Source organism: Macrosteles quadrilineatus, unplaced genomic scaffold (assembly GCF_028750875.1).
Source record: "Macrosteles quadrilineatus isolate MER2022 unplaced genomic scaffold, UCM_ALF_1.0 Scaffold_7__1_contigs__length_78375512, whole genome shotgun sequence".
Taxonomy (NCBI): Eukaryota; Metazoa; Arthropoda; class Insecta; order Hemiptera; family Cicadellidae; genus Macrosteles; species Macrosteles quadrilineatus.
The window spans coordinates 62,004,350-62,026,710 of record NW_026542600.1 but is presented as its reverse complement, the minus strand read 5'-3'; the positions used below and the strand labels follow the sequence as shown (position 1 = coordinate 62,026,710).

At 36.9% G+C, this 22,361-nt stretch overlaps 1 protein-coding gene across 7 annotated transcripts in view; it reads left to right on the top strand.

The window, feature by feature from the left end:
• Positions 1-22,361, top strand: part of LOC128998281 (uncharacterized) — a 100,086-nt gene that overhangs the window by 38,528 nt on the left and 39,197 nt on the right. For 4 of the 7 annotated variants that reach the window (XM_054424343.1, XM_054424345.1, XM_054424344.1 and 1 more), the window contains 2 exons: positions 13,791-13,971; positions 20,671-20,845. In XM_054424343.1, coding sequence (XP_054280318.1) covers positions 13,791-13,971; positions 20,671-20,845 — 356 coding nt within the window. Of the gene's footprint in view, positions 1-2,650; positions 2,741-13,174; positions 13,277-13,790; positions 13,972-17,477; positions 17,715-20,670; positions 20,846-22,361 lie in introns of those variants that run through there. The other 3 variants (XM_054424348.1, XM_054424346.1, XM_054424349.1) reach the window with 3 other exon arrangements.

Sequence of the window (22,361 nt, the reverse complement as noted above, 5' to 3'; positions counted from 1 at the left end):
CATAGAGTATTACATACTCTGGAGTGTTGATAAATATTTTTTCCTTTCCTTGGTTAGCTTGCTTCAGCATTGAGTTTTGGCGTTTGTTATCGATATCGAAGCACACTCACACTGGATGCATTTGTGTGATAATTTTGGAAAAAATAAGTCGTTACATCATTCGCAGGAACGATGATTAGGAACCTACAGGCCTGCCAAAATACCAGCTTAGTTCGGGAAAATGTGTTCAAAATGACTTCGTAGTGTGTGTTTGGGGTGTGTTGCTAGCGTACTGTCTCGGACTTCGGAGAGAGAGAAACGGGTTTGATCCCCGACATATCCACAAACATTTTACTTGGACCGCTTACCTTTAAAATAGTTTGTGATTTCTCACCACTGGGTTGGAAACTAATATTGTGAAATTAAGTTCTTATCCTGTACAGCGGAAATCTTGACACCCTCAAAAGCCTCAAAGTAGCCCACATAGTGTAGCTGTACACGCAGGTTATTGTGGTGCAGAGTGCAGCGTGGAGCGTGATGCCCACACACCATTGTGTGGAAATGTCCACTGTTGACACAATCCACACACTGCCTCTTGACGGAAACTGTCGTCACTGAATGTGACAAGATACGCAAGGCTTCAATCTCAACACTGAAAACCACGAGAAGTTCCTCAAACTCTCACTAGCTTGCGGGTTAAGAAGTAGAAAATATTATTTGTTCTGACTTCTAAAACTCAAGCACTACGAAAAATACTATTTGATTGGTATAAAAATGGACAAATAACCTACTACGGTGACAAAAATAGACTTATGGGAGGAACAATTAGTTACATTACAAAAGGCTCCCTAGTACGAGTAGAGGAAATCCATGTACCATTGTCTATAATGTTCATTGTCAATGGTTATACGCAAATTGTACCGTTATTTTTTTTTCGTTTGGCATGAGCATGATACAGAAATAAAATTTATAAAATACATTGTAGTTTAATAATAGTTTTAGAAAACTAAGGGCCATTCCAAAGGTTCCTGTTAGCGCGTTGTTGGCGAGGAAGATGTTTCAATTCTTCGATTAATGACATTTCCAAGCCGAATTGTCATCACCATAGTAGGCTCTATAATTATATTTTACATATCATAGGTCTATGTGGGTCTATACATGCCATTTTACTTTGAGACATAGGAAAATCCCTACTTTTAACGCCCAACGTAGATGATGCTGCAGGAACAATCAATAGTGTTACCAGGGTGACGTTCTCCCCCCCCCCACTCTCTCTCTCTCTCTCTCTCTCTCTCTCTCTCCCACTCACACCCTCTCCAAGTATGTTTGTACTCATCCCAACTGTGGCCTGAGACGAATTTTATTGCCTGTGGTCATGGAAGATTTATGACACCTTCCTATGCTAAGCCTACAACCTTAAAGTAATTAGTTATCAATATTTTGGAAAAAAACTCTAAACGAGACATATGTCACATTGATTATTAGCATAAAACTGCAACGACAGTGGTTTAAAGCGCAATGTGGTATGAACAAATAATCGACCGTAAACAATGTTTGGAATCGCAAACTCTTCACTAGTTACTATGAAGGTGACCCTTAAAAAGTATTCAGGAAATCACGATAAGGAAACCCTACTAGAGTATAAACTTAGGTGGTTGCGTGTTATGGGACGTATAAATGTAAACTGTGTTGCTTTAAAACGTCCGTCATCTTAGTTTATTCATGAATTTGCATATGCGAATTAATTTGAAACGACTGGCCGTGAACTTGGAGAGTCCGCCCATCATCCAGAAGCCACACCCGTCAAGCCAGAGGTCCTTAGTGGAGGCAGACATCAGACGTGGGAGTACGTCCGTCCTGGAACCTCTAGGTCCACCAAGGACAACGGGAATCTGGCATAGGTGAAGCAGGAACGGAAGCTCCAGATACTATAGAGGTGCTGCATTGACATAAGGAAATGTCAGGATACCGGAGACAGGCGAGGATTGTAAAGTCGTGTTTACTCCGTCGAAGATTTAACTTGCAAATATAAGTCGCCAGCAAAAATTGAAACCTGGGTTTTCATCTGAGCTATTCACGGTGATCTAAGTTTGAGAGCATGAACGGCCACAACAGATTTTCTTATAAATTTATGATATCCAATTTTGCTTTCAGAATAACTGTTACTTAAAATTTCTATTTAGAAAACAGAAGAGAACCGGAACGTGGTGTACTTTTCTCCTTTTACAAGGAACTAAAACAAATACATTCTGTGCATCAAAGTTACTTTTACAAATTTTTATTTTAAAAACTTAGTAGAACTTGGGCGTCAATAAGAAAATCCATCATTGATTCCCTGGCATGCTTGTGATGCTCATTTTCGTTTGCCTTTACATAGTTTCCAATAAGAGTTGAACATTTTAAATCAGGACGAGGAAGTTTTGTTCCAATTCATATAAGACGTGCTCTGGTGCTCTGGTATTGGTGGTCGATAGTGTTATTTCTGAGTGACAGTCAAGTTTGATAACACTAACACATAACAGATGAGCTATAGATTGTTTGGTCGCCATCGCCATGCCTTCAGTATAGTCTGTGTCAGAGTCAGACAACGGACACTTATGTTTGTGTTTATTCCGCCATGTTTGTTTATCACGGTGCTGCCAACTGAAGAACGTGAAATGCTGGCTTTGCTCAACTCATATGTTGCTATAACAGTTCGTTATGAAAGAGAGGAAACATTTCGTTTGATCCAGATTACAGATTGATCGTTTATAGCTGAAAGGTAGGTTTTCCTAATCTAAATGAAATATTGTCTTGAGGCCTTTTATGTGGTTCATCTTTTGAGTGTGTTTGAGTTTTCTGCTCTTCTGTTATCCCATCTTAAACGATACGGGTACGTTGTATATTCTTTCGTCCAGATCGATAGAGAAATAAAATGGAAATTTAGTAACCCATGGCAATTATTGAAACCACCCCAAGCGAGCACAGATCAATACGAAAATGTAAAACTTATTTTGACTTAGGACAAATGACACGAATCAAGAAGATTGTTATGTTTATGCGCACTTCAATATTTTGACAGTTATTAAGTAACGTTTACACTAGAACTAGAATGGAGATCTGTTCATGGGTAATGAAACACGTTCACACAAGCGAGAATTATTAATCAAACAGAGCGAAATGGCATGGTGATAAGGGAATGCAGGTTAGTGATAAGGTGCAGTGAAGTTGTGTCTGAGAAAGAAGTGTGCGCCGGGCTCATTGTGTTAGTGTGAGTAGCTTATGACTAAATATGCCAATGATTCATATCAGCTGGTTAGTTGAACTTGATGCGGCATCCGTGGTAGGTCGAAGTAAGTTTATTACTGCTTTTTATCTGAATTATTTGAATGTTGGTGCATTATACATGAGTGTAAACAAACAAATTGTTCTTTTTTATCTTCAGATTTAAGAAACTTGTTATTCCTTTTCGGGTGTGAAACATTTGGATACACGAAACTCTTGTTAGACCAAACCAAGACGACATTATCTTGTGTGAGTTTTTGTTTGTTTGTTTTCATGGTTGCTATCCCCATTCCGTTTTTTATTTAAATGATTTGCTGTAATGCGTTAAAAACTTTATGTTTTATTTCCCTAAGAATTTTCTTCTTTTTGCGTTTTTAAAATGATAATAGGCAGAAAATAATTCATTAGTCGTCGACTATAAGTTGAATTATGTTAAAGCAAACCGAGGTACCTACATGATTTAGACACCAAACACGCATTGGAAATCTCGTGGTAAATTTCCAATATAATAAAAACAAACTTTAACCACTTAAATATGCCAGGCGTTGATGAGCTAGATGGATCTTTATTCAACAATGAAAACTCATTATACATTTATGTCCCTCATAATATAATTTTAGTAAAAAAAATTTTATTATTATTATACTTTAATGTCATTGACCTATACAAGTACCATTAAACCTATTTCAATACCAGAGCGTATTCATGGTGTTACAATTTACTTTATTTCGCGTATCGGCTTTTGTTAATGTTGAGGACAATGAGCTGTTTAGCAGTTGATAAATATACCAACTAAAAGACCGACCAACTTTATTTATTTTTATAGTAGAGGACGTAGCATTTACAAGTTGTTTGGTAATAAATGTAACTTTACAATACGGATATCATCGTAACATTTTTAACATCATTAAAAAACTTTCTGTTATTGAATTGTCTAAAATGCGTTTGTTATTGGTTATTTCGTTACGTTCATACGCACAATAGTAAACTTTATAATGTAGTTAAGGGAAACTACTTTAATAATGTAGTATTAACAAATACATTAGAAATTCATAAACATATCCAAGATTGTTCAGTAAACATAGAGAATCGCGTGAGACGACAGAGTATAAGGCCCCGGGTACGATACGAGCGGCGAGCGGCGAGCGGTGAGCGGCGAGCGGCATGAGCGGCGCCGCTCTGACATCGGGTCTCATTTAGTTGCGTGTAAATTTGTGGAGGGTGGCCACGATACGTCTGAGCGGCGAGCGGTGGTGAGCGGCACCGCTCAGCGCCGCTCATGGTTCCAAGTCAAAACCGATTTTCGCGAAAACGCCGCTCGCCGCTCAGGTGAGTCATGCTTCAGTTCGGCCTAAAATGACAGGGAAACATCAGCAAACATGCGATACGGGTCGATACGTGAGGTGCAGTCCAGGGAATGTTTGTGCAATGATCATCACGGAAGTTTTAAAACACTTCAGTCACCAGAAAAGTATGGGACCAAGTTAGGGTTAAGGTTTTTCAAAAAATACTAAGTTTTTTCTTTAAAGGCAAACAATTGTCAGATAGCAACAATAGTTGCAATCATTCTTGCAGGTAAGCGTAGTTTACCATTTTCGACTAAACTGACTCATAAAACTGGGGAAATTTGATGAGCGTTATAAATGTGCCGCTCGTATCGTAGCCACCCCCACCGCTTACGTGCCGCTCAGGTTGCCGCTCGCCGCTTGCCGCTCACCGCTCGCCGCTCGTATCGTACCCGAGGCCTAATAGGGGGGCGAACGCCTCGGGTAAAATGGACTGTTGGTTGTTCTATTGTAGCAGAGATTACTTTCTGGAAGCTCATTACGAGGATAATCTGTCTTCTGTTACACCCTTGAGCTTGAGCTTGAGCTTCCGTTACTTGGCCTTCCTGCTTGCCTACATCCCACATCCGATCGACCACAGTCTGATCTGTTTATTTTAGATACATGACTCACAAGTTATTCTACTTTTATTGGCTATCGTTGGAAATAAACGTTCCATTCCCATGTTAAATATGTATATACAGGGCGTAAAGGAATTAAACCTCAAGTCAATGTATGATTTCTGTCAAACTATCTTTAGTATCAATACTAAGAGAGAAAATAGATTTTTGGAAGTAGCTGACTTGTGATCGGCTCATTTAACTATTCTATAATTGAAACGTTAGCTAAGCTGGCCCATGTTGATGGAATATCTACAGGGTGAATCTCGTAAGGTGTCCACCATTGATTTCAGACAAACCGTTGATCCTATATTATGACGAAATAATGAAAATCTCTCCCACTAAACCAACCCAAACGTGTAACATAAAGATATTTTTAATGTTTTTTGAATAGAGGATTACCAAAACCAGTGGCTCACTAGTGCGAATCTTAATACTGTCAAATAAAAACGTAATGTCATTATACATTTCAAAACTTTTTTATTCAAACATTTGGTGAAACAATAATTTAAATACCTATAATCGCCATAGAAGATTAATTTTAGATTTTAAAAGCAACTAATTCTGCATAGTAGGTTTCTGTATTACTTCCGATACTTCCAAAGTTTTACATCCATCCTAAGTCTTAGAATTAATTACCTCAGGACCTAGAAGTGACAGTAACTGATTCTAAACTCCATTTGAAAAAATATATAATGTACTTCATAACTCAATATTACTATACATTTGTGTTAAATAAAAAAAAAACTATGTGAAAATAGCAGCTTTTACATTTGTTTCCCCAATGTAGGAAGAAAAAGATATCTTGCTCTATAAATACATGTATATATCTGATTTCCAATTTACATTTATCCACCTGTCCAATACTATACTCTTATTAAGCCCTAGACGAGTGATCCTCAAGAAACAATACAATTTAAAACATATCTTAAGTAATTCCCAAACTCCTAATAAAATACCGGTACTGTATACATATTTTGAAATTGAAAACATGTGTATTGTATTAACATTTTAAGGGAAATTGTCAATTCAATATTTATGTTATTTGAAATGCCTCACTTATCGTGACACTCCGAATGTTGTTCCACATTTGACAGGAACTCGGTGAGTCACTCGTCGGAGTCACGCATGTTGTTTCCAGAGTAATTCCAGTTTTGCGAAATGCGCGTGGTTTAGATGACTGGAAATGTACTGAGGTGCCGAGGTATTTCAAACACAACCCTTCTTGAATCGATTTAGACATTATTTAAGACATTAAGACATTGTTTACATCTAAATGTCCTTTAATTACACTTTTAGACTATAAAAGATAGCTTATTTAATATGTCTTTTTGGAGGATTTAGGAAAATTAAGATTATAACTTCGAAACTGATGTCGATTGGCGATTGGCTCATTAATGTATCCTCAAATACATAAATAATCACAAATTATTGTACCATTTTAGTGACCTGGAAGAATGTCTTTTTAAATACCTAGACTTGATGACCAAAGTGTCTTATCGGTCAATGGCCCCTTCGTATAACGTTTTTGTTTTTGTTATACCTTCAATTAAATGAGCGAAACGTTTTCTAAGTTCGTACGTGCACAAGTTAACGGATTATTATGGTATACTTCCACAGGTCAGGACTCGTTTGAGTGTTTCGATTTTGCTGAGTTTGTTGCAGGTTGCAAGACTTAAGTAATTGTCAGCAAGCTACTTACTTGCCCTATCCCATATTGTTTTTCTCTGATCTTAGCATGCTATTGCTTCAGGGGAATTAGCTTAGTGTCAATATAATGCCACAGACAATTTAATGGGGGCTGATAATTTAATGAAAATAGCCATCATCGTGTTTTTCCCCTTTAAATATAAATATCTCGAGGTTCCACACCCTTTCTCTATCAATATAACAACTCTTGCCATCCATTTAGTCGTAGATGGATCCCATATTGTTAAGGACCGTCCTTCGTCAACTCGAAGGGCGCCAGCCACCTAAGTAGCACGAGTCGACCATAACGACCGAGGAAACAGTTATCTCGTGGTTAACTGTCTGGAAACCGATCATTTCCTTCCACCCGTCTAATCTAAACATCACTGAGCTCTGTGTGTTATAGCACTCAGGTAACACAATATTCAATAACATCTGTGGAAGTGATAGCACGATACAGTTTGTTTCTCTTTCTTCACATACAAGGACGCTAGGCTCTTGTTTGGAAATAACTCATTACTTAGAGCTAGGCATAGAGGGCCAAGTCATTAGCTAAAGGTCATTGGTGGTTGGTGGGATGTGAACCCGGGACCTCAGGGACAGAAGCCCAACCCCATGAGATCAGCCATCCCGACGATATGCAGTAGACCTGCATCTGCTATAAGCAAATAAATACCATCAAGTAACAATTCCTCTTTATAATACATTATTTATTATTATACATACATTTATTTAAATCTTTTTTATTTGTTGTTCGTTAGACATTTCCGTTCCAACAAGTCAAAGAATTGCAATATACGAAGAACACCAATACAATTGTACCCTATGCACCGTATGGACTTTGAGTATTTAAAATTGAGGAGTTTTATATTAAAATTAAATTATTAACTTATTACAGGTTACAGGTTATTACAGGTTATTTAAAATTAATGTATGGGTTTTGAATTTTCTAAAATGAAAAAAATCATAAACCAATCAGTTTTCGAAATCAGATAAACGGAGTAATGCCTAAATAGAAATTCACCATCAGAAGGTTCCAATATTATCTTATCTTCCTAGAAAGACGTCCCACACTCTACCTACTTGATGCTAGCATTGATAAAAAACATAGCCCTACTCCCTTATTTAATTATTTATTTATTCCAACGGGAAACCCATTACAAAAATAACAATAATGAATAAGCACAGAATATAATACATTAAGCCTAAAAAACATTTCTCGTCCTGATGGAACAGCTGAAGCCAAATTATTGTTAGTTCTGTCCGGTGCACTGTAGAGGTCATCTTTTGTTTACAATCTGTTTCTTGTCATTTCAGTCATTTAACACATCGTTTAACCAAATAAAACCATAAACAATAACTCGCCCTCTAGTTATATAACAAAACAGCAAAGCACAAATCATGTAACTAACCCTAAAATAATAGAAACAAAATTTTGTGGGGCAGACTCAACTGGTCCCGTAAGCCAGGTACCCTACTTCTACTGGTCCCAGTCTCAAGTAAGGTCTCTTAATCCGCACTTCCACTGGTCCCGTCAGTAGCCCTTTTGTAATTTGTCTAACAGGATTACGGCTTGTGTTTGTATAGCTATCAATGCCCATTCATCAGTAGGAGGAAGGGGCCTGAGGTGTTTCGTTGTCCCTAAAAACACATGTTTGGAGAGTGTTTGATAGATTTAGATAGTGTTACCAGCAAGTGTTTAAATGGTGATTCAGCGAATGAGTATCAGTAATATGGCATGTTATAGAATTCATTGGGTTTTAATTCCTAAGGATACTAATACACAGTATTGTGAATAATTTTTGATTATTTCATGCTGAAAATATTTATTATAAAATACAAATGCGTTAAGAAAAGAACTGAACAAATATAGAAATACATGTGTTTAAAACAATCTATATAAATAAGACTAGAGTTTTGTATGTACATTGCTCAGAATCATAAATTTTTAGGTTATTTTTAAGTTTTATACATTAAAGAAGCCTAAACAAGTCTCATCTCAATTTCTGTCTGCCTGTCTTCCGTCTGTCACGGCCCAAGAGCCATTTACGCGGCCTTCTCCTGAAAAACGAGAGTACCTATCAAGATCCGAATCATTTTAACGTATTCACTGGATTGGCGAGAGTGTCTTTAGCTATTAAAATATGGCCTCACTACTTTTTAAATAAACTTACGGACGTTTAAAAACCCAATTTCGTGCGATTTTTGTCAAGTTTTCTCCCAATTTTTATCACATAATCATCTATGAAATAGCGAACAGCTGTTAGGATCAAGATTATTTTTCTCTAGATGTCACTGATATGTTTACATTTAATGTTATTTACAAATACCGCAATCATTTCCGATCACGTTTCAAAAGCAAATCCAAACCAAGTTGGATTAAAACAGTTTTTCCTCACATAACGGATTTAATTAATCGCAAGCTCAATAATTTGTGGGGTAACCGTAAATAAGAATATAGATTCTTTGTGTATAAAAGTTTTCTTGAGTTTTGATAACCGGGAAAAAGACCTTGAATCAGTGGGCTGCACTTTACTTTAGGTCCTACACTCATTCGAATGAAAATATCGAGAATTCGATTGTTTAATTCGATATATCGTTTGGTTAGTTAGGTTAGGTTAACCTTACCTAACTAACCAAACGATATATCGAATGAAGCAATCGATATATCGATCGATATTTTCGTTCGAATGAGTGTAGGACCTAAAGTAAAGTGCAGCCAATCAGTGTTTAATATGGCTGGGAAACTTACATTTTTTACATAAGCGTTACCAATAGCTTACATAAAAGGTTTCAACTCATTGACGGCACTTCAATGGTGGTTGTGTAAAGTGTAAAGTGACAACTGCAGTGGATGATTGTAACAGAGGTTTACGGATTATGCTCAAATCGCTTTTCCAATGTGTCTTCTCAACGCTATGTGCTGCTCGCTGGACCATACAGCCAATAGACCAATTGCCTATCTCTTGGGATCGTAGGCCTAAACAATTATTCATAAGTTGGTAGCGCATATTATATTACTCAGTGTTCCGTACGGACAGGACAAGAACACCTTTGATAGTGAAATTTCCAACCTGAATGTTTAATAGCGAGGTTGAGGTATAGTATTTTAACTAAATATCGTTTGGTTAGTTAGGTAAGGTTAACCTAACCTAACTAACCAAACGATATATCGAATAAAAAAATCGAATAATCAATATTACTCATTTGGTTGTTTGTGCCAACAGATATGGAAGTGTACCCTTATTACGCATTTTTTTTTTTTTACTTGAAACTGTAGGATACTGTATTTGTTTATATAGGCTATAATAGTTTGGCCAGCATATTTGAAAATATGCAAACCAACTGCTGTTCTATTTATAGGAAGGTTTCAACTGACCACTATAAGATCCCCGTGCGTAGAACGGGCACACAGCTAAAAGATGAATATTTACGATTTAATAATTACTAAGTACATTTAAAAACATATTTCACAAAAATTGACATAAACATTGATCAAAAATCAGATCAAGATTTTACAAACAAACTACCATATTACAAATTACTAAAAACTATATTTACAGACTCCATTCCCCTCGACTAAACCTCTCTGGGTAAGGAAACGTTTGATACACATTTTAAAATACCCCCGCCGCAGCAAACCTGCAGACTAAGCAAATTTCCATTTGCCTGATTGGTTTTACACTAAAATGTATCCATAGAAATTTCACATTTATTCCCTATTAACATTAGTTTAACGAGTATGCCTACTTAGGTTTGCTGCAACTGGGAGGGTAACAATGTGTTTTTTTGTAAAATGTTAATAGTTTAGTATGAAATTAATGCATTTTCCAAATTTGAGCAAAATATGTTCATAAACAAGCAAACTACAACGGTTAACTTATTCTCCATAAGAATAACATGGGAATTTTAAAATAACAGATTTTTGGAATTTTCTCCGTAACAATTAGGCGCATAATAACGCTTTAATATACTAAATAATTTATTTTTTAAGCTCTACAAAATGGTTTGAAAAGAAATTGCTAAATTTTAAGTTTTTAGGGTCAAAATGGGCAAAACACCATAAAACCCTCCATAAACCCCTGTTCCCATAGTCCGATCATGCTGGTTCGCGAACTCATTCGAATAAACATAAGTTAACACGTTTGTACCAAATTTAATCAAAATCGGAACATTTTTGCTCGAGTTATCGCGCTAACGGACTGTGTTATACTCGTATATGAATTTGAACGGATGGTGTTTTTTGCCTCTAGGGACCTCAAAACGAACAAATAAATCGGTCCCGGGTCCAGGTCTCACCATGAGTACTACGATAATAGCTTATTCCCTATAGGGGAAATTCGCTAAAAGAGACCAGGTTGATCTTCCCTGTTGAAAGAGAATCTAGCTTTTTGTCGATGAAGTATTTCATTGCTACAGTCTTCTTTTTCCTCCACGTTCCTTCTCTCCCCTTAACATTTGATTTTGAACAATATCCCTACTAACTTTGCTTATTACAGTACTACCTCTTGTACTCCATTTTGTTTACTTCTCTCATAGATGTTTAAAGGTATATTTATCAACTTCCCCTTATGGTAGGTGAGTGCTACAAAACCCCAAATTCGCAACATTCTTTGATACCGAGAGCGCTGCAAGTATTTGCTGTTGTTGACGTGTAGAGTGAAGTGATGCATGTTTAGAGCTTCGCGATGGGATGATGACCTGGCGAGGGAATTCCAAAATTCGCACCATTCATTGCCGAGGACTGGACTGCAAGTATTTATTGTTTGTTTGCATCACGCTTCATGCCTCATTGCCCCACTGGATTAGCCGCCCCAAAACTACCTGGACCTCTCGGGACCAGTGGAGTCGTTTTATTGCCCCAACCTTTTTCGACCCTCGGATTACGGGACCAGCTAACCATTACCCAATTTTGTCAACACTAGCGATCAGTGTCACCGGACATAAACTAGACGTGAAAAACAAGGAACAATGGGATGAGAAGTATACTGTACTTGTGTTGGTTAGTCTATAGTCTATGATGCTAGTAATTGAAAAGTTTAAAAATAATTATTAACAGACAGATTTTCAGTGCTAAAACTGGGCCCTTACCAACCACGAGTAACCATAGACTTATCTCACGTGATTTTTCGTACCGGTACAAGATTTACGGCCAATGAATTTAATTTTAAAAATCCATTCAATGTGTTCAACATAATTCAAATATCCCAAGATCATTGTCCACGCAAGCACGTATAATTCAACTCCATCACGGAAGTCTGTAAATATTGTTAAAATACCTAGGTATGTCAAAATAATTATTCTTTTGACGCTGTTAATCCAATACATATTTTGGTCTCAAGCGAAGGAGGGAGGTAATGAGGTAATCATTATACAGCATTTTCTCGTGAGTATAACCTAAACCATAGAACCTAAACTTTGTTGTTTAAATTATTTAAAGTAGCCTAAGTTATTGAATGTTATAGGCCCTAATTGATATGCTAACCACTGGACATTTTATCCTTGCAGATTACTGAGACTTCTTAGCCTAAGTTACTCTCATATTGACCTCAACTATACAAAATGTTCTTTTTGTAATTTGTTGCAATAAATTCTTGATTCTTGAAACCATATTCTAACTCGTGTTTATCTTGTCAAAAATGTGTATACTGTATAAATAAATACACTAACACAAAGGAGTATGTTTAGTCTGTGCCTAATCATTTTAAACACCTACACCGTAATTTATATGGCATACCGGATTCTGTGGTAATATTTTGGGATATGATTTAAGAACAATCCGGTCGCATCGGATTGGGATTGTGTGAATCATGCAGGAAGGTAAAAGTAGTAGTTTTATTTGATTTATGATCACTGAGACTGAGAGACTGGATGAGCCGAACGAAGGATGCGATGAGTGTGTCACAAGCATCGATATATTTGTGTTTATATATCGATGGTCACAAGCGACTCTAGTTGAGGTAGTCCGGGTAATCCCCTCTCCCCTCAGCAGCAGAGGGAATGACGAGTGACGATTGACTCGATCGAATCTCGAATCGTCGAATGGGACCGAGGGTCGAGGGAGATCCAGGATCCAGTCCTGTCCTGATCCAGATGAGTTGAGTTTAGTTGACTTCCCAAATCCCACCCAATCCCATTCCCTCCCATACCAGACGAGTAGACGACAGAACGTTGACAATGACTGGAATACTGGAATGGCAACGAGAACGAACTACGAACTGATTTACTGATTATATCAGCACACGATTCACTATTCGAACGATTTATCTACATTTAGACTATTTCTATTTTAAGCATCAATATAATAACTATGAAATAAGTTGCGAATTAATGTACACTTGCAAATTCAATTTTATATTATGAGCGCGATGGTGATACAGATAAAATATGATGAATATGGTAAGCATTGAAAGTGACACCGTTGAAAACTGAATACTGTAGATAGTCTTATAAATGATAATTTATTTTGTCTTTATTTAGTCTAGTTTTTGTTTTCTTTCCTCGTTGCGTTATATTTTGCAGTTTATAAGTTAGGTTAGGCATAGGATAACTTTTTAGATTTGTGACCCTTAACTTATTTGGAAACTAAGTTACTTAACCTTGATCCAATGAATTCAAGCAGTTGGACCAGACAAGAACTGGAAATAATACAAAATACAATTTGGCTTTTGACGTAAGCCTGGCCTTGTGCCTTAGTCTATATCAAATTTTTGGCAAGGGTTTCATAACCAAGCCTATAGGCCCCAAACTACTAGGCATTGTGATGGCTACCAAAAATGGGCCTACCATGAACCTTCCTAACCTAAAAACTGCAGAGTCAACATTTTATATATGCATAAGCCTATAGTAGGCTACAGCATAATTTCAGAATTACATTAGCCTTCTCCGAATAAGCATCGTTTGATTCTTGCAGGTGTGGCGGGACAGCCGCGAGGGATGACAACGGAAGAGAAGCTGGCCTCCCTGCACAGCCCTGAGTCCGACTGCAACTCTAATACATTGGACTCAACAGCTAGTTACCTCAGCAACACCTCATCTCAAGATGTTGACTTTATTCAGGACAACTCTGACTACCAATGGTTTCTTGATTATGGGTAAGTTATGTCTATGTCTCAATCTTCTAGAGTAGGCTTCCTAGTCTCTTTTCCTAATAATTTAAAGCCCTAACTTATAGGCCTATCTTAAAATATGCCTACTTTACTTGTTGGTCTACCGTGCGTTAACGTTTTTAGTTAGGCCTATAGGCTATAGGCTATTATTCTTAACAATCAAACTAGCCCATCCTGATAACTTTTCAAGTAAGATAATCATGCATTGTAGGCACGTCATAATGCCTAAGTTAGTAACCGCCTAAAAGAATGTATTATTAAAATGTTCCTGATTTATAAAGAACTTAAATGGAATTTTCTTCTCGTAAAGTGGAGGGCTATGCCGTTGGGGGGAAAAGGTAAACAAATTTGTGAGTTATTAGGTTCAGTAGACAACTTTTAACCAGAGCGGAAGCCAATATGAGCTATCCCTGACAGGTTCATAAGTTTCAATAAATTTAGCCTAAGTTTACGCCTACTGTTTACTAGTTGTATGACAATGTAAGAAGGTACCGTAAGTTAGAACTTAAACTAACTTATCCAATAGTTTAAAGAAAGGATTTTCTAAAACCTAAAATTTCAATAAGGTCTAACAAGAATCATTGTTAAAGAATGAAGGTACTGTGGATGAAGGAAATATCGTGAACATCTTATGCGGTTATCTTCATCCAATTTTTTTTAATTATAACACACCCCAATGAGTTGTTTATAAACCTCAAAGATCCAAGCCCCTGATAAATACTTTTAGTCTGCCTATCAATTCCTTCTCAGGAAGGTGAGCCCCTCTTACCATAATTGAGTATGATATACCTAGTCCAAAAAAATGATGGGGGGCCTATAGTTTACTCCGTCAAGTAATCCAAATTTGTATAGCCTAGATCAGTTGGTTGACCTAGTATATGTTACCTTAATTAATTAATTACCTTTAATTACCACTGCGTCGCCGATGACCAGATGATCTGGATAGGCTGTGTCAATTCATGTCTAGGCTATCTTGGATTGCGGGTGGCTCCTCTCCAAGGTTCCCTCATAAATTCGTCTGTGTCAAATAGGGGGTCCACCAGGAGTCTCTCCCTTACCAATCTTTTAAACTGGGCATTGTTCGCCTGCTTTACTTCAATTGGGAGTCTATTGAAAAGTCTCACTGCCATAACTGGGAAGCTGTTCAGTGACTTAGCCAGTCTGCATCTTGGCACATCCAGATCGATAGCTCCTCTAGTGTTGTGCTGATGTACTGCACCACGCTGTATAAAGTCACCAATGTTCTCCTTAACGTAGCAGACGGAGTCAAGTACATATTGACTAAAGATGGTAAGAATGTTAAGAGAGGAGAACAGAGGCTTACTGTGGTCTCGACGGCCAGATGAAGTCAAAAGCCTCACTGCTTTCTTCTGGAGCCGCAGAATCTTCTGACTCTTTGGACAGTGTCCCCATAATAACAACCCATATGAGATATGACTGTGGAACAGGGCGAAATAGGCCGATACCAAAAAATCCACTGGCACTGATTTTTTCAATTTCCTTAGCAAAAAGAGGACTCTAGAAAGCCTATGGCAGACCTGAGTTGCGTGGATGTTTCGCCCGTTAGGGTGACGAAAACAGAGCCATAACTGTCACACTAACACAAATAAATAAAAGATACGTTACAAACTTAATACTCTTGATAGGCCTATCACCTGACACTGATGGTCCCAGCGTAGGTAGTAGACTACAGTGTCAGACTCCTTCATTCTTGAATTCTTGTCCATGTTATCAGTAGGACAAAGGTCAGATGGCCAGTTACTTAAGTTTATGAGCACATTGAAAATAGAGTGTTACTTTAACCACATTTTTTCGTTGGAGATATGTCCAGTCCACTGGCAATGTTATTGTGGTACAAGTTAAGTTTGTAAATTTTGAATTTCTTCAATGAGTTGTAATTTATTAACTTTACTGCATAGGCCTACATGTAGCACCTCTAGACCGTTAGAAATCACACAGATATAATCTTTTAGGTCGTATAAATGCTGGGCAAACACTGAATTTTGTTTATATTGATCGTGGTTTGCACCTGTGTTTGTTGTAACAAGATGTAACCTACGATCTGGTAGCCCTACATACCCCCTACCCTCTCTCTACATACTTTTTTTTAAAGAGGTTGATGGCGTCTTTTAACCTTGCATTTACCCGTCCACATAGACTATTTGCCCTTGCATGGAACATATCCAGCAAAGGAAGGTGAGCCGGTACAGTACAAAGGTGAAATGCACCGATGAAATGTTGCGGCAATGACCAGGATCCTAACCTAGGACATTAAATATAACAAAGAATAAACAAGAAGAAAAAATAACAAGAAACAAAACAATGAAGGGAACTAAAATAAAGTGATTTGTTCTTAAGTAGAGATGAAGATAGCAAATAATTTATCATAGGGGTATACCTATAATGAGGTATAGCCTCAAACAAACCTCCATTGATAATTTTATTTCAAATACTTAAACAAGGTACTTATGCAATCACTAAGATTAAGACATAACCTCAATCTCTACGGATGGAGCTGACAGTTTACTTTAGTTTTTTGGAAAATGTCAGATTGAGGTGAGATTCAGAATATTCAGATTAGCTGAGAAAAGGATCCAGAATTTAGAGTGAGAGGTTAGCTCGAAGCTCGCATATACTACTCTGCACTGTGATTAGTTCAGAATTATGTCATCTGTATTTCGTGGGGCGTTGCCGCTCTCATTTCACGCCTATTGCTTGATAATGTTCTATTCTTTCTCATTGTTGTAATTTAAAAGTGGGATTTTAAGGGATTGTTAAATTCTATGTACCATTGAGTTAAAAGCTGAATTTTTTTGTGAGTGTGGATGATTTGTGGGTTGTATGAATGGTCTGGACTGAAAAGGTCATTTTGACTCTAAACAAAATGGTACAACCCCCAATGCTGTAAAAATTACAGTTAAAAAGGTTTTGTCATTTTTTTTGTAGTTTCAATCCACTGCTTACCCATTATACGGGTTTGACAAGCAAATGGGAGAAAGTAGCTGTCAATTTGCTGATACTGTTTATTATTACTTGATACAAGGTCTACAACTTAAAGGGGCTCCCAACTACCAGACCTCACCATTATCACATCGCAAATCACATGGATGCTCACTGACCAGCCCCAGTCCTGTGAAGCTACCTAACAACTTTGTCCCTGTCAAGTTGGCATGAAATAATGTTGTAAATGTAACCTAATTATATTCCAGTTGAGTACATGTAGACAGCCTGTTGATTTGAACCTCTCCCACCAGAGGTGAAGTGCTAAGATTGTCGGAGCCCAGTCGCTGTTCTCGCCAAATGGCAAGATGCCAGTTTAACTTGCCTGCAACTGGCATTTTGTTTTGGCCGTTCGTTTTGTCAATGATATCCTAGTTATAAGTTAAAGGAAGTGATACAGATTTGATTTAATTTTGCAAGATAACAGTGAATACAGTGCATCATGCAGCTAAGTTACATAGCGGACCAGATCTGTATAGGGCTGTTGCTATTATAATTGGTTTGTGAACGAATGTAATGGAGGATGTATTTGAAATGGAATGTGGAAGTTTCATTCTGTCATGATTGGTATCATTGTCTACATGCAATCCTAGTGCTGTGTCAAACAACTCAGTGTTTGGTAAAATGGAAGGTCATAGTTTCACTTATTGGAACCTTGAAGAAGCGATACTGTTAAGTGATTATGTGGAATATTGTGGTTACTTTTGTCAGGGAATCAGGAATTTCAGGTACTTATATAGTTTTCTCTATTTAACAACATATGACATTTTAGTTTTTTTTTTTCAAGAGACAGTCTACATCCTAGTTTTGTTGCAGTAGATACTGATAGATGTAATTACAATTTAAAATGATGATTAAACATGAATAGCCTATGATTATTTTAAGTTTGAACATGTTCACTGCTGACGACTCCAATCCGAGTCATGCCATACTAGCACAGGGTGTGTACGACACCGGTCAGAGTCACGGTACAGCTATAAGGATTGGTCTACTGTGAGCTCCATAGTTATCGGGGATCAACTAATCTTTGTCAGCATGTTGTTGCCGGTTCCATTATTTATTTCAGCTGCATCCGTTTTAGGTTCTTGCCACTAGCGGATGGCTTCGGCTGGAGAGTCTCTCTTATGCACCGTTTGGTGTTTATGTCTGGCTCTCGTCACATTTTAGGGATCGCCTTGTTGACGCTTTTCATCAGTGAACGTGTTGAGTGCAAAACCCTTCACTAGTTTTCACCAGCCTACTATATGGCATTTGCCATCACTCCTATTGGCCATACGCTGTACGAGGGTGGTTTTTCGAGTAAGGGCTGTTCACCATTTGCAGCTCTATAGTTGACATGTGCGCTTTGCTGAGTTTTTTATTTATATTTTAAACTATTGAATCTCTCGTTGCATACGAGATAAGGTCAGTAATACGTTTTTTCCCACAAGAAACATATTGGATGCCGACATTCATCACCAGATGACTGAAGGCTATGGCCCTAATGCAATGAGTGAAGGTTAAGTACGGAAGTGGGTTATGGAGTGTAAAAATAGCAGTGAAATCCTTTTTCCTTTGTGGTCTTCTGTGTGAAGTCTGTGTACCCACCAAAAACACAATTACTTCTGAAATAAACATTTTCACAGCAATTTTTTAACTCCCTAGCCTATTTCTGCTCTTTCCCCGCTATCATTGTATTAGGGTCATAAACTTCAGCCATCTGATGATGACTGTCAGCATCAGATATGTTTCTTGTGGTAAAAGATGTATAGACCTTATCTCGCACGCGACAGGAGATTCAATAACTTAAGTTTTTCTAAAACACACAGCAAAGCGTACGTCAGCTACAGAGCTGTGAATGGTGTCATCTGTTCACAAATGATATCAGCAAGCGGCGAGGAACCTCATTGCAGCGTATAAGCAAACTACGGATCCATACGATATTTATTATTAGTTTTATTTTTATTTTTGTTCTTAAAGACTTTATATTATTAGGCCTACCTGTGATTAAAATTCACGTAGCTTGTTTAAGATTGAATACAAATGCTGCTGAGTGCTGACTGATGAATTTTGGGACTTTGGGAGGAATATGATTTGTTATCTATAGTTAGCTGCAGTCGAGCCTTGTGAGGCTTTAGCAGCTTGTTGGAAACAGTTGTAAAACTTATCTAAATGCACTCAACTAGAATATAATTAGGTTACATTTACAACACTATTTCATACCAACTTGATAGGGACAAAGTTGTTAGGCTTCACAAAACTGGAGCTGGCCAGAGAGCATCCATGGGATTTGCGATGTGATAATGGTGAAGTCTGGTAATTGGGAGAGGGAGCCCTTTTAAGTTGTAGCCCAAGTAAAAATAAACAATAAACGGCATTAGCAAATTGACAGATACTTTCTCCCATTGGCTTGTCAAACCCTTATAATGGGTAAGCGGTGGGTTGAAACCACAAAAATTACAAAACCTTTTTAACTGTAATTTTTACAGCATTGGGGGTTGTACCATTTTGTTTAGAGTCAATAGGACCTTCCCAGTCCAGATCATTCATACAACCTCATATCATCCAGACTCATAAAAAATTGCAGTTGCTTTCAACTCAATGGTGCATAGACTTGAATTATTAGCCTAATGATAAATGACACCTTAGAATTTAGAATACTTCATTATCATCCAACTTCCTGGATATTATTAGGTATAGGTTTCTCAGTAATGAGACCTTTCTCATGATCCAACCTTAGGATTTGAAAGAGGGCGCTATAACCACTTGGTTTCACAGATTCTCACTTACCAATACTCTTTAGCCTACAGTAAGTGATACCTTTTGTATACCAACTCTTGTTTCATCGTGAAAAAATCCAGGCTTTTTGAATGTGCAAAAAGAAATCTGCTGCTTGCAACTGAAGCTTTCTGTCCAAGTAATCAGCTGATTTTTCTGAGTAAAACTCAGAAAGACTCAAAGCTACTAATGTGCATTCTAAGCTCACTCAGAATTCATTTTAATCTTTAAGCTAGAACTTCATATTCAATTTAAAAATACTTTACTGATGGTATACTGTACTTTTTGGAGCTTTATGGAAATATTTTAACTATTTAATCAATCTACCATAGATGCCTAATGTTGGCTAGGTTGTGTTGGGGTTGTGTCCAACAGTCTGTGTAGTTGCAAATATCAGCTGATACACAGCTTGCGTGGTTGGAGATTGCTTGATGGGCCTAATAGTTGACATCCTCTGTTCTGAAAGCCCTAGTGAATCATTTATGTCAGTTGAGGTTCAGTATTCGTTCGATCCACATTGTTTTATTCTTCAATATCTGCCATCCTACTTTTTTAAGATAACATTTTTCATCAAATTGTGGTTTATGGTTGTAGAACCTTTTTTATTTAGAGAATTTTGTTTGTCTAGTTCTAATTCTCTCCATGGGTATGTACTTAATACATTTAAATTTTTTAATTTTGGTTCCCATTTTCAATTGTTTTCTTTGTAATGGTTTAATTTCTTTTTCAAAGACCTGCTCAATACAAATTTTAATATTATCAGCCCTCATTATTATACCCACGTGTTTTCGCTTTAAAATTAATCTTGACAGTCAATATTTTTAATCATTAAGCTAAAAGAAATCATTTTGGTGTCCCTCAAATTGTAAGTGCTGCTTGATCTAATGGTACTGTATTCACAAAGTAATGAGAATGTTGTTTGTGCAGATATCGAGAGACACAGCATCGTAGTATCCTCTCTCTGTCAGCCAGCTATGAGGAAGGTTGCTACGATGACCTTGCTCGTGACCTTGACACCCAGCTGGCTCAGGTGGACATGGAGGACTTTAGAGCAGAAGACATACTAACCACTTTACCTGCAATGTGTTGCCAGGACCTCCAGGTATGTAGGCCTACCTCACATTCACAAACTTCTATCCATCTTGATGCATCTTTTAAAAAGCCCTAGAATAAATTCTTACTTTGTGGACTAATCTAATGTTTGTAAATACAGTAGAACGTCAGTAATTCAGACTCACAACAATCCCGACCGCCAATTATCCGGATTTGTCACTAGCAAGAAATAAAATTCTGGACCACATAATTGAAAACAACGGGTAGTCCAACATGATATAAAAATTTATGAAAGGCTCTTAAAACATTGTAATACCGTATAAATAGGCATTGATGTCATAACTTGGATTTCCAAGTCAATAAAATTCAATACTGTATTGCGCAATCGGGGTATTTTCAATTCATTAACATTAATTTTTTAGTTCTGTTTAAAATCACAGCTTCCTCAAACTCGACAAAAAACATTATAATCACTGTAGGCATACAGCAATAAATTGTGTAAAGAGCAAAACAGAAATTCTAACTGTACGCTACTGCTAGAGATATGCTCAGAACAGAGAAATGTCCAATAATAATACGTTTATCAACTATAATTGATGTTCCCGTGGTTCCTTTACCGGATTTTTGCGTAAAATACTATATCTGCATCCTCACCTTAGCATATATGCATAGTTTTCAGTTTAATTGTAGATAGATGCTTGTATTTTTTTAATTACTTTTGCTGTAATTATTATGAGTGAAATTGCTGTCACATGGTTTGTGGTTGGTTAGATGATATTTTATTATTTTATTTTATTTTTTAATTTTATTTATCTTAGCTGTATGTTCCTTTATTGCACATAGTTGTCTTTGTACATGTTGTCTTTCTTTAATTTAATACTTAGCATACCCGTGGCGGCTTTACTCATGATGGTGTTAAAGTCAGTTCTCCCAGTTTTAAGTAAAATTATGTGCTTCATAAAAACCTTGTTTGACAAATTGTGTTCTCTGACGCCTTTAAAAACATTTTTGAACGTTGCTTTTATTATTATTTTTCTTGTGAAATACTGCTGTTATAAACCCGACACAAAGTTAAAGTTTGTTTGTTACCTTCAAAGGTCTAAAGAGTTGCAGGGCTACGTTATTTATGGTGTTTTCACTGATCAGAATGTACACACATAATTACTTTTCTCAATTCTCTAGTAACACACAATCTTCCAACTTTATACATTTATTTTTTTACACATCTTGCATTTAAGTTTTTTTACAGAAAATATTAACATTTTTTTTAAATAACTCCAACAGCTATTACTTTTCATTATCTACCAAAAATATGAACTGGGATCATATCCGCAACATACTCTCCGTTTTACTAAATTTTACTACAGTATTTTAAATGATCAAATATTCATCTCAATGATGGCAACATGTTTAAACTAATATCAAGAACCTCTGATTATCGTTCTTGCGTACTTATCATAAATGAATATATATAGTGATTTAAAAAGGCAGTTGCCATCCCTACAATAGATATAGCTTGATAAGGAAGCTTCCTTTGACATTAAGTTAGGCCTACTCCACAGATT